The sequence below is a fragment of the Neolamprologus brichardi genome, chromosome 4 (genome assembly GCF_056152115.1).
Source record: "Neolamprologus brichardi isolate AB-2024 chromosome 4, ASM5615211v1, whole genome shotgun sequence".
Classification (NCBI taxonomy): domain Eukaryota; kingdom Metazoa; phylum Chordata; class Actinopteri; order Cichliformes; family Cichlidae; genus Neolamprologus; species Neolamprologus brichardi.
In genome coordinates, this window is record NC_142107.1 from 2,754,961 (window position 1) to 2,768,548 (window position 13,588).

Consider the following 13,588-nt stretch of genomic DNA (forward strand, 5'->3'; position numbering starts at 1 on the left):
ATGGCAAGCAGCAACATTCCTTTATCCTGAAACCTCTTCCTCTGTAACAAAAGCTGGAAAAGGCGAATGGCAGTGATTAGGGAGAAACAATAAATTCACAGTTATGTGTGTATGTGTGTTTGTGTGCGTCTGTGCACCTAAGTTATGATTGTTGGTACATAGCATACACACACTAGTAACAATGTGATTGTGTTTTGGGTGGTTACAGTCTGCTGCCATGGCAACATGCGTAAAATCACTGTCCAAGGCTTTATCCCCCCCCCCTTTCCCCCCGCTGCTTTTCCCACATAATGTCAGTGAATCATCACGTGTGTCCTCCCAGAGAAAATCACCGCCATCAGCTGAGTGACAAAGGCAAAACATACCAAACACAGAGAAACTAAGTGTCCATTTGAGCGTTGGTATGTGTACACATAGAGAGAGAGGGAGGGTGGGGTGACGAGTGAAGAGTCGAGGAGGAGGAGGTGGAGACGGGACAGAAAGAAAAAGGGGCAGAGATTATGTGATCAAGTCAGCAAGAGGCTTGTCCTGGGTGTGGACTTAAAAAGAGGGCAGGGTAAAATAGTGGGCAGATTGAGTAGAACTTGTGTTTGTACATTTGGACACAGTCTGAAATCGGTGTCTGTGAGAGCAGGAGGAATTAGACTTGAAGAGACAAACAGCCACCTAACAGTAAGTCAAAGATTCTTGTTTCATCAAGCTTGAGTGATGTTTGAATAGAAGCTTGTTTTGTAGTTTTTGCATTAATGTTTTGGGGTTTTTTTCATTGGAAGATAAGAAAAGCTAATGATAAAAAAGGCTAAAGTGTGGAGATGTGTGTGTCTGTGCATCTGTGAAGTAGAGCCTGTTTACCTTTCTTTGCTCTACCGTTAAAGCAACTTGTTCCTCACCAGGTTTTGCTCCAGTCTCAGTTCCTGTGGTTTTGCTACATTCTCAGATCTTGCCCCAAACAAATGTGGTCTATTTTGTGTATGGAAAATATGCTAGAGTCAGATTTAGTCGGGGGAAAAGCCCACAGGAGCAGTCAACATGTCTTCTTCGATCAAAGTGCTCAGTGTGTGTGTTTTAAATGAAAGCATCAGCTTTAACTTTGCTGTTATTGTTGTTGTTTTTCTGCTCACAGCTTTTTTCCATTAAAGTTTGGTCCTTCTTTCTGTATTTGCGTTCTCTGCCTTCAGGCTGAGCCGCAGAGCCAACATTTGCCTTCGCTGTCACTAGGTTGGAAGTGGGCAAAACGTGGGAAATTACTTTGCGGGGATGTGCCAGTATGTGCGATCACATGTGCGCGAGCCCCCCTCCCCTTTTCTTTTTGTATACGTGCGTGGTTGCGTGTTAAAGTAAGGGAAGTAAGTGAAGCGTGTATGAGGACCCATCCCATGAACACTCCTTTACCAGCCGAGGGAACCAGCGCATTCCAGATGTGCCTCTTTCTCTGTTCACACCCAGAGCAGCCTTATTGTTAGATACAGCCAAACATAGTTCTTGTATACATTAGATTAACAAATTCTAAACTAACTGATATCTCATGGGCGGGGCCATCTTTTTTGACTAATCAGTCATTAGGAACAGTTTTTAAAGCTAGGCTTAAGTTTCTTTTTTAAGTCGGGAGATAGCGAGCAGTCCGATTCAGACTAAGGGGATCAGGTGTGGAGCATCAAGGTGCAGAGAACAGAGTGTAGTCTCTACGGTTATTTTAGGGAGTGGCAGGTTCCTCCACTGTAATCACCATGCCCCGAGACAAGCCCAAACTCATCTGCCTGTCATGAACTTTCCCCCACAGTTGTCTCTATACCAGAGGTATCTGCTTTCCCAGGAATACGCTGATTTAGTTTGAAACACAATTGCCCATCAGCGCCTCTGATTCTTTTCCTGGGAGCCGTAAACCAGGGTAATTAGACGTTAAGAAGCCACGCCCTGAGCGGGTGCCAGGTTTGGGCCTAGCTTTGGTGCACTGAATGCGTGCGTTCATGAGGATGTGTGCGCGCGCACACACTTGGGACTCGCACGAAAGGCTTCCTTTACTAAAGAAAAACCAAACAACACAATGAGTTAGCTGTAGGCCGCGCTTGACTGTTCCCTCCTAGTCTGCTTGGTTTTTTTTACTCGCCCTGTTACATGTTAAAGTTGTAAAGTTGTGCCTTCCTCTCTGCAGCACAGTCATCATGCTGATTCTCCTCGCCGCCATCTTTGTTCTCCACATCGCCTGCATCATCATCCTCCTGACGGCCACTATTGACAATGTAAGTGCAATTCTTGTTATCTGTGTATAGACTTCTTCCATGCTTCAGGCATAATTGCCCCAGCATTGCTGCTAGCCTCCTCCCTTAGCTTCAGGCCTTGTGCATCTCTGACATGATGGATGGGCAAAGAGTTGAGACTGATTCATCTGTTGAGGAATTCATTCCTTCTCGGTGTGCGGGCCAGCTGTTCTTCTGGATAGCCACATGTTTGACATTTCTGTGCGATACATGGTGACGAGCTCTGTGTCATCGAGTCTCAACTGCGTTGCAGCTACTGTTGCATACCTGAGTGAGATTTGTCTCAGTTACAGGAACATGTGAATTCCTTCTTCATATTGTCATAATTTCCCCCTGCAAATGCACACCATAACTGCTGCTGCAGTATCTACCTGTTTAAATTCCACTCATACTGATTCACCGCTTTTACTTTAGCACACAAGAATTCTGTTAATATTTTTGCAAATATTGTCTTTGTCTTCCCCGTCAGGCCTGGTGGGTCATCACAGCCGGAAACGCGCCCACTGATATATGGGCCCGCTGGATTTTCGTGAATAACTCATGGCATTCTGTCGATCTTCCATCACAATACCCAGAGAGTAAGAGAACATGTTTCCATGCTTGCACCTCTCAGTATTATGTTTTCATATGTGTAGAATCAAAGTAAGAGATTAGTAATAGTTTGATGCTATGACATGTAGCTGGTCAGTCGAGTTAAGCAGAGCTGCACAGGCGCAGTTAGATGCACAAACACACTGTGACTGCATTGTGATTTTAAACAGTGATGCTCCATTTATAAGGGAAGATAACTAAGATTTAAATATATATACAGTGCTCTTAAGAGTACTATCTGATTCAATACTTTAGGACCTGGAGCTCACATATTAAATATAACACCTATTTTAAGCATTGAGAGTTGAATCCAGGAACATGCTTTTTATCTGCATCATTTGGTGGGACACACAATGAGTTTACAGTCCCCCAAATTCTGTATTATTTGCATTGCAAATGGAGACTGTTTCCTAATCCTTTGGTATGCAGTTATTGCCTTGAGTCAAACATAACAAGACTGTTTTAGCTGTTTGTGATCAGCGTCTTTTTACCATAAAGCATTTGGCGTGTTTGAACGTAATGTTCCTGCCTGTCAGCATTGCAACTGTGTCTGAGATTTTCAAAGGTTCAATGTGACTGCAGTGCTGCCGTTTCCAGGGAGTGTCCTTAAGCTATTACACCCCCCACACCCTTTCACACACTCTGTATCTTCATTGCGTTTGCTCTCTCTGGCTCCCCCTGCAGGTTACCTCCAAGCAGTGCAGGCCAGCTCGGTGCTAGCTTGTATATTCTCCATCATTGGAATCTTCGTGTTTGTGGCTCAGCTCTTCACCCTCCCCAAAGGACAGAGGTTCCTGGTCTCTGGTGTCTTTCAGTTCCTTGCCTGTGAGTATTTCTTTTTTCTCTTATATTTTATTCCTTTCACTGAGGTCGTTTCTCTCTCTGTATGACGTCCGCTGATGTGTATCTTCACTCGTCTCCATGTTTCCTTCACTTCAGGCCTGTGCATCATGATCGCAGCCTCCATCTACACAGACCGCTTCCATACTGATGAACAAAATCTGGGTAGTTACGGCCATTGCTTCATATTGGCGTGGATCGCCTTCGCTCTCACGTTCATCTCCTCCATCATTTACTTCGTGCTACGCAAGAAGACTGCGGAGTAGCTCCAGAATTCAAACCTGGAACCCTGAACTGAATCTGCTCTTCCAGCTAAAATCTGGTTTTAATTACAGTGTGTGGTCTGTGTTTACATGTATCTGTTTTGGACATCAGATTTGAGCTGCTAGTGTATATTCAGCGATAGATATAGTAGATCTGCTGATCCTCCTCAAATACATGCTGGTGTTTAACTGAGCCTGCTTTCAGATAATCAGAGTATTTCTGCAGGCTCAGTCGATCACAGCTGTATTTGAGTGTATTTCCAGCCCAGAGTGGGGCTGGATTTATTGAGGGCATCTAATGATAAACAATCTTTTATTTTTTTTAATTACATAAAAAAAGCCTTAATGTTTATAAGATGCTATCATAGGCTAAGACCTATTAATATCCCTCTATTATTAAAAAAAGCAGTTTGTAATGTACATTTATAATATGGAAATGGGTGAATTTTATTGTTTAGAATTTTTTTTGTTAGTAGTTTATTGATTTTTAATTTTTAATTTGCCCTTGAATTACTTCATACAGTGTGCCACTGAATAAACAGAGTGAAAACATAATGCAATCAACCCGTAGCTAATCTGTTTGAAGTCTTACATAATATATAAAAATATAATAAGACTATACAAAGATATACGGTGGAAAGCCGATATTATGATGCTGCTGAGGTTGTGCTGTAATTGTTTGTAATTGGGAAGACACCAAATCAAGCGAAACCCTGGAGATACAGTTTAATACTAAATGTAAAGGCAAAAGAAATTTACTTTGTTTCAGCGTGAATGCAGAAAACACATAAAAGCCTTTTGGTTACGTTCTCATGGAGTGTTTGAAAGTTGCCATTTTACATAACTCAAAGACTCAGCTGTCTTTTCTGGTTGTAAATGTAATCATATTAGTTTCTAAAAGCATAAATTCGATCATCCAGATTAAACCTGCTTCCACACTGAAAGGCAACTAGCTTTACTCTTGGTGTATGAGATGTAGTGTGTAAATATAATTTGTTTCCCATGACGCTCTGTATGCTCTTGTTTATTTTTGCTACCTTTGTACGTCACGATGAATGACACTGACAGTGATTTTTACTATATTAAAACGTGATTTTCAATCAGTTATTGGAGGTGTTTTTTCTTTCTTCTCCAGTTGTCATGACATGGATTTCTTAATTAACTACACTGGCTCACAAAGTGAAGGTTGATATACATTGTATACATAATGAGGAGTTTCTGTATTATGCTCAGTCCTTATCCACGTGTTCTTCATTTAAATAACAGACATTGCAGATTGTAAATAACAAATGAATACTCTGGTTTATGAATCACTAAAATGTTATTTTCTAACAAAAGCAGTCCAAAGGAAACACATCAAATGTTAAAATTTTATTATTTTCTAAAAAAAAAATGTTTATTTTTTTTACAAATATTCAAATATTCTGAATAAATAAATTAATAAATACAAAAAAGTTGTGTAATCTTATAATAATAATAATGGATTGCATTTATATAGCGCTTTTCTAGGCACCCAAAGCGCTTTAAAATTCCACTATTCATTCACTCTCACATTCACACACTTATGAAGAAACACAGCAACATCTCACAACAGATGACGTCCATTAGTAACATGAATGGGTTTAGAAGGAAGTAAAGAGAGAGGAAAAACTAAGTATATCTTTAACTGCCTCTGTGTATTAACACAAAATTATCCCCATGTGCTCACAGACGTTATAAAGAAGTGGGCCAAAATTCCTCCACAACAAACAGGAGAATGCAAAACTGTGTTTGCATTTATTTACAACAAGCAGAAAAAGTTATTACATTTTAAGTACAGAACTTGTGTTTTCTAACATTGTGTACATGTGATTATTACCTACCTATGGGTGCAGGACCTCAAACTGATAAATGGAGGGAATTTGGGACCATGTTCTATAAAGTTTAATATTCCCAGCACACAGCATTTCTAAGAGTCCTCAGAGAGGGCTGTAGTCCTCTTCTGGCTCGTAATGATTCTCCTGGTGTCTTGGGAGGGTCGTGTGGTAAGAGACGAGTGGTGTAGGTGAGGGAGATGGTGAGGGCAGGGACAGACGGTGAAAAGGTGACCCGGGTGCAGGGTGAGAGGGGGGAGGAGGGAAGGATTTAGAAATTGAGATAGGAAGTGAATGGGAGTGCGTGAGCCTTGGAGTGGGGGCGGAGGGCGGCGATGTTTCCGAAGGGGGGGCATAGTAGGGAGACAAGTGGGAGATCCGAGGAGGAGACAGGGGACAGGTGAGGTTGGAGGCAGGATTTGGTGGTGTGTAGTAAGGTGGCAGGAGTCCCATAAAGTTAAAGCTGCAGGGGTTGAGGTCGGAGACACGCCTGGGACCCACCATCAGGACCTTTTTGGTATAGTTGTTCAGGGTGGAGACACCTGCAGCCATGCAGATGGTGAAGCCAAGCCAGGCCACACTGTTGGAGACAGAGGAGGAGAAACAGAAACGGCATCACAAACGTTTCACAACGTTTTGTTTTTTCACAAGTAGAAATATGACAACTAAATATAAACCAAATATTATTCCGAGTAGCTTTTTGGTGCCCTACTACCATCTTGGATTGTTAACTTCAACTTGGAAGTTGGACTTAAAGGGAAAACTCAGAAACTCTGACTTTTATACTATTTATACTGGACAAGTGGAAAAGAAGAATTGGCAGGCCTAAAGCAGATAAACAGTATCTGAAAGTCATGTCCTTAAAAAATGACACAGGACTGTTATATTGTATTTCTACATAGAATATACACATATTGTATCCTATGTATGTTGGACCGTGTTGCAATAAATTGATGCACCTATTTCCTAAAAAAATATATAAAGAAATGAGGGATGACTCAAGACTTTTGCACAGTACTGTGTCTCTAAAACGCATCAAGCAACTGTGTGTTTGCAGAAGAACTTATTTCCAGAAGCTGAGAGTTGTAAAACTGTCATTTTAAGTGGGCTAATGATTTGAGGGCACTTCAGTAGCGTGACAAGCTGGAGGGACTTGATCCCCAGCTGATTGAGAGGTCCCACAAAGAATCCCACACAAACAGCTCAAGGAATTTGGTGTGGAAAAAATTGGTCTGATTCACATAAGAGCCAGGAAAAGAATGTTTATTCTCCTGTTTTCATCTCCAAAACAAGAATTTTAGTCAGTCAGACAAGCACTTAGCAATAGACATGAGGAATAGATTATCATCATACCAGTATGGTCTGAGTCAGAGAGGGAACAACTAATTGGGCTGAACCATTGTGATCTTCTACATTTCATACGTAATATAAATGGTTAGAACTCACTAGAACGCCCAGGAGTACCCGTAACTATGTGGCTTGAAGTCTTCTGGTCCCATCGAGGCAGTGGTCTGAAACACCTGCATGAACATCATGTGACCGACCATCCCGAGCAGACCTGAGAGGACAAAACGGGGGAATGTGCCAACCTGGTCACTCTGTCGGCGTTTCTACGGTGTTAACAGAAGTCACTCTGATTTGCGTATACATCTAAATATTGTACCTCCCAGGACTGTGAAGACAGCTGCAAAAGCATTGAGCAGCTGGCCCCAGTGCTTCGTAGAGGGACACCAGGCCCTGATACACAGCTGCACGGACAGCAGTATGCAGCTGATTAACAGCAGACCGATATTCACGAGCTCCATTGACAGCGACAGCCAAAGCATTGCTGTAGAAGGAGGAGGAGAAGGAGGAGGAGAGGCTGAGAGAGCAGAGACAGATGAGGGAATGGATTTCAAACGACACTGCGGGAGAAACCGCAAAACGTTACCTTTTTCAGATCCTGGGGGGAGTGTGTAAAAGCCTCGACACTTTTCCTCTAGAAATCAGAAGAAAACATGAGAAGAGTTTGCTCTGGAAATGTTTTATGTAAGACCCATTGCAGCATTGTCTCCCAAAATCCGCCAGCCCCTGCGTAATTACTCTCAGTGTAAATAACCACTGCAATCGAATTACTGTGTGAGAAACCAGATTTGAGACGACCAATTGCATGAGTGCTGTAATGGCCTGAGTTAACCTGGTGATAGGAGATTAAAAGATTAGCTCAGATCTCGAAAGATTGTGGCTACAGGGTCACACATTGAGACTGTTGTGTTTTCCATTTTTATAACATTAGGGATTCATTTCAATATTGCCGCATTTTGTTTCCACCAATCAAACGGGCCGTGCGTTAAAAACAGTAGCAACGTGTGCCAGTAGTGGGTTAAGCCTCTTTGCAGCCTGTTTATCTAATTGTTTACATGGCAGCTGAAATAATTAGAGTACCATATGGCTCTACACCGAGGTGGCCCTGAAAGTACAGCATACGGAGACTTAAGAAAAACAGATGCAAATAAAGGGGGAGAAATGAGGAACAGATTTTCACTAACTTGAACACGCATGTGCAACGTGCATTAAAAAAAACACAGTAAGGAACACACACAGCCGCGTGCTCGTGGCCTTCATCACTCTGCGCTCCCCTCTGTGTTGTTATAGGTTTTCTTCATTTGCTTTGTTTGATTTTTATCTTTGGATTGGTGCTCAGAGCCCCAAGGACACCGCGCCGCACTTGCTTTGAATTATTTTTGAATTTCAGTTGTGTAAAAAGGAAAGTCCAAACTCTTTCTATTCTACGGTGTTATGTGTCAGGACATAATTATAAGAAAACAGCATCCTCACATAGAAGGTTGTAAAAAACACGTGACTTATTTCACTGATATTATTTATTAAACCAACACTAAGGCTAAAGCCTTCCTTACTGATTTCATTGGAATTAAGAGAGTAGAGAACGGTAATCAAACGCACTTGATTAACCGATCATCAGTGAGTGTGAGCACCTCCGTAAAAGCAGTTTTGGAGGACTGCTGGTCTGGAGCAGTCAGGTGTGTTAATACAATGATGAGGAGGAAAGACATCAATGATCTTAGAGAAGTTACTGCCCATCAATCTGGGTTATAAGGTCATTTCTAAACAATCTGAAGACAGAAGGGACCCAAGAGTCTATCCCAGCTACCACAGGGTCACAGGGCTAACACAGACAGTAAACCATTCGTCACATTCATTATGAACAATTTAGAACCACCAGTTAACCTAACCCGACTAACTGCATGTCTTTGGTCTGTGGAAGAAGCCAAAGTTCCTGTAGAGAACCCACACAGACACTGGGAGAACAAGCTCCACACAAAAAAGGCCAGGGCGAGATTGTGGATTTGAGCCCTGCTGTGAGGTGACAGCCCTGACTGCAACCCCTTTTTAAACTAAGCGCTCTCTGTCTAATATTCACACACACGTTAATACTAATAGGAGCAACTCAGAGTTCATTATCTTGCCCACACATACTTTGGTATGCAGACTGAACGAGTCAGGAATCGAACCACATATTAGTAGATGACTAATATGAAGGTTGCAGATGATCTGATCTACCTCCTGAGCCACACGCCTCTCCAAGGAGTGGGCTCAGATCATCCAACGCTCAAAGAAATTGAATATTAAAGTTCATGACAGCATGATTAGAAAATAACTGAACAAATACAGTTTGTTTGGATGGGCTGCCAGGAGAAAGCCTTTTCTCTCTCAACACTTGATTTACTCTGTTGCAGACATGGTAACAGATAGCTGGAGACCACGAGATTAGGGTGCATGCACAGCTCGTGTATTGTAATGTGGAGCTTTACTTAATTAACCATATATCTCGGTTGAATTTTTGGAGGGGCTTAACATAAATATTGATAATCATCCTTCAAATCTGCTGCAGATCAGCTGCAAATGAGACGGTGAATACCCGGTCGATGTTTGTGAATCCTATCAATCTCTCTCTCTGGGTTTTAATCCATAATTGAGTCATGCTGTTGAAGTCTAAATCTCGGCTAGCAGAACATAAACACCGATGATAATCCTCTTTGTGCCGAGCGCCCACCCAAATGCAGTCACAATCGCACACGTACAAACACACCTGAGTCCTCACTTCACATTACCACCTTGCATTTCCTCTCTTCCTGTGACCCATTTCGGTGTCTAATGCTGGACTAAGGATTCCTTTCGCGTCCTGTTTCTGGGCAGATGTTTGGCTAACCTTGGGAGTATCCTCTACTCACCACGCAGTTTAATCATCAAGTATGATCAGGGCGTGCTTATAAAAAACCTTCCGGTGATACTGATTGAATGTTACAAGCATCACCAGATAAATTAGAGAGGAGCATCGGTGCTTATTTTTAGCTTCTTTGTCCAAATCCAGGCTCTCTCATCCATTAGTGCCTATTCCTGTTAATCCCCTTCAGGGTCAGCGGTGCCACGTCTGGGCATTTGTAAGAAACTGAGCAACTTTGTCCTTTGACTCTCCATTGTGGTCAGTAAGGACTTCTGTTTGACTTTTTTTTAACTTTACACAACAGAAATCCATCACAATATTCTAGGCTTGTCACATTTCTACCCACTCCCCTCTTTTCTCTCACCCCACTCATCTATGTAGATGTTCTCCTCACAGATGATGAACAGTCCGGTGTGAAAGTTGGGGAAGACAAAGCGGTCGTCGCCGGTCTCCCAGAAGAACTGAATCCTGGAGGAGTTGGAGACGCCGGGAACGGGGATGCATTTGGTCTGCTTGGTGGGCGAACACAGCGGTTTGGGCACCTTCTGCTGACCCACGCACCAGTAGGAGGACATGAGGGCCGTGGTGCTCAGGAGGAGAGACAAAAGTGTCTGGACAAAGGAGAGGCAAGGGGAGCGCATCCGCTGCACGAATGCCATCGTGCGAGGGTTTAAATGAGGGCTTGGGCTGATGGAGGGGAAACAGGGAATGAGACACGATACTGAGACGTGTTTGACTCGATTTAAACAGCAAGTTAAAAAAAAATATCTTGCAATGTAAATGAAATGCTTCATAAGGGAATCTGTTAATTTGCTTGACAAACTCCTGTATGCCACTAAAAATACCAGCAGCCTGTTATTAGTTTCCAAGGAGAAGCAGCTCTACCCAACTGCCTCAGATTAGTGAGGCATTTAAAAGAGAGAGTGAAGGGGGCCTGATTGGTTTTACATTACTAATCACATTTAAAGAATAAAAAGACTGTGACAGAAAATCACACACTGCTGGTAATTGGTGGGAAGACAGACAGCCAAATCAGAGGAGGAAAACGGGTGAAAATAGCTGTCGCTATGGAAGGTCTCCGGGAGACAGATGCTCAAACTAATACGTCTGAGCACTTTGTGTCAAGCGGTGAATTAAAGCGCACTCACCTGCTTCAGCCTCCCTCACTTTATCCTCAGTCGCATCATCGAGTGAGTGCGGGAGGTGAAAGAGAAACCTGGCTCCCCTCGCAGCTCTGCTCTCCCTCTCACTCCTCATGAGATACTGAGAGTGATGGAGGATTTTGGCCGTCACACTGACCTCTGCGAGCAGTGTGTCTGTCAGTCTTTATGATCCGACCCCGGCAGTCAGACACAACTGTGAGCATCACACACACAAGCACACACTCCTCCTCTTTAATCCATCCTTATAAATCCAAAACAGACAACTCTGTTCCATCTGTTTTTATTTTGGTTCCTGGACTCATTTTGATCTATTTCATTCATCTCTCATGACTCTCATATCCACCCTCCTTCAACACTTTCCAGCCTGTAAGTGCAAGCAGCGCTCTGTTCATGTAGAAATCAAAAATGACCTTGAAAACAGTGGAGAAAAATTGACAGGGGCTATAGTACTACCCAGTACTATATGTGTGTACCATAACTCTCTGATTGTAAAACGTGGCTACTCCACTGTGATTGGCTATCGTGGGTCCACTACACCCCTGAAGGTGTACAAAGGTTTAATAGCAGAACACTGCTCAAAACATCACACTGCCTCTTCAGGCTTGAATTCTTCCCATATTGCATCCTGGTGCCAGGTTGCAATATGGGAGGAAACACTCACGTGCCCAGACATCCACATGATGGAAAAGAAAAACACATTTTACAGCTGTAACGCTAGCGAAGCCATTACAAATATCATCACTGACACTGACTTCTAGATTAATAACACCACAGTATCCTCTTAAATCTTTTATTTATTCCTCATACAGAAATCTAAACAGCAGAGGAAACTAAAATATACTAAATTGATTTATTCAGAACCCAGAATGGCCTGAGGGACATGGAGGTCAAGGCCCAGCACTTGGCAGGAAGCAGCTCCTGGACATGTGAATGAGAAAAGCCTTTTTTATTTTTTTTAATATAGGTCTGGTGTACATTCACATGAACTACTCTATTATGTGTGTGTGGCTACCTCAGCTGGTTTAGAGCGCTCAGCAGAGTCAAATAAGATATGCAGGAGAATCAATAGGTTGGAGACCGAAAGGATTTATGAGCTTTGCCATACGATCATTTTGCAATCATCGTGCTGCTGAAGTCAGTGGATGTAAATTAGAAGAATTGTCACCTCATGTTTGTTACATCAGACTAAGACAGAGGATTGGTGAGCAGATCCAGGAGCAGCTGGGGGAGAAGCTGTTGCAGGATGAGGTGAAAGATCGAGATAAACTACAGATAAGAGAGATGCATGAAGTGCAGACACAAGAGGGAGGTGCAGCCCACCCACAGACACCCACCTTTATTGCATGCTCAGACATGCAGCATGTGCAGTACACGTATATGGGATGAGAGTCAGTTTGTTTCTCTGACCGTCTCCTTCCAGGCCAAGGAGGAGGAGGGGGAGGGGGGAGGAGAAGTTGGGTGATACTGGCAGCATCATGAATGAGGCCTTACGACAACAGATGAAGGGCAAAGAGCGCAAAGATCTGCGAGGAGGCCGACCGGTTGATGAGGAAACTCTCTAGAACATATTTATAAGTAAATAAATAAATAGTTACACATCTAGTTTCCTGCTCTGCTGTTAATGTGGTGTTTTCCCGTCCACGTGCCGAGCAACAGCCATCCCTGAAAAAAACTGCAATGACATGAAAGCTGTCAATTAACACCTCCATAGCGCAAATTACTAATGTCACTCTTTATATTACAGAATGTGACAACAACGCTGCCAAAGACGGCTCTTTTGTGCCCTTGCAGCCAGATTGGGAAAACTCTGGCTTCACTTTCTCAGTCGATAACCACGTTCATGTTGAGGTGAGTGAAACCAGATAACAGAAAGATAACCTGGGCTTGATGACAGTACAAGGCACACACTTATCCTCAAGTATCATCATTTTTTAAGCTAACTGCTGCATTTCTTTTAGCTTTTAGTCAGTTAATTCTATTTATTTGCTAAATTGTCACTTTTAGTTTTAAAGCACTTCAGTTATCAATTATTTTTAACGCTTAATATTTCAATTGTTAGCCTTTAGCTAATGTGAGATATCTTACCCATTGTTTTTAGGTAATATTAACTATTTCAGCTATTTTTTTAACCATTATTTTATACCAAATCTGAACCACTTATCCTTTAGCTATTGTATGCTATTTTATTCATTATGTTGTAATGTATGCTCAACTACTTTGACCATTTATCCTTTAGCTACTGTTAGGTATGTTAGCCATTATTGTTAGATCATGCTATTTCACCATGTTGTACTTGATATAATTTAGCTTATGTAATCATAACTAAAGCATAGCTAAAGCTAGCTAAAGTGTTGCATGGCTGTACTTTTTCAGCTTAATTCAGTATTTGGACTTT

The 13,588-nt window shown here is 42.3% G+C and overlaps 2 protein-coding genes across 3 annotated transcripts; one reads left to right on the plus strand and one right to left on the minus strand.

The window, feature by feature from the left end:
* Window positions 1–521: 521 nt before the first annotated feature.
* Window positions 522–5,059, plus strand: emp1b (epithelial membrane protein 1b). Its single transcript, XM_006797921.2, has 5 exons — window positions 522–672; window positions 2,153–2,240; window positions 2,728–2,836; window positions 3,534–3,674; window positions 3,789–5,059. Exons 2-5 carry the CDS (start codon window positions 2,163–2,165, stop codon window positions 3,953–3,955), a joined length of 495 nt encoding a protein of 164 aa, XP_006797984.1. The 5' UTR covers window positions 522–672; window positions 2,153–2,162; the 3' UTR covers window positions 3,956–5,059.
* Window positions 5,060–5,871: 812 nt separating this feature from the next.
* gsg1 (germ cell associated 1) lies at window positions 5,872–10,689 on the minus strand. Of its 2 annotated transcripts, XM_035910850.2 has the most exons (5): window positions 10,395–10,689; window positions 7,736–7,783; window positions 7,469–7,633; window positions 7,252–7,363; window positions 5,872–6,385 (listed from the first exon to the last, which is right to left on the minus strand). In XM_035910850.2, exons 1-5 carry the CDS (start codon window positions 10,687–10,689, stop codon window positions 5,911–5,913), a joined length of 1,095 nt encoding a protein of 364 aa, XP_035766743.1. In that variant the 3' UTR covers window positions 5,872–5,910. The 2 variants fall into 2 exon arrangements, with proteins under 2 accessions (XP_035766743.1, XP_087696368.1); XM_087840242.1 differs by having other exon boundaries at window positions 7,469–7,783.
* Window positions 10,690–13,588: the final 2,899 nt, after the last annotated feature.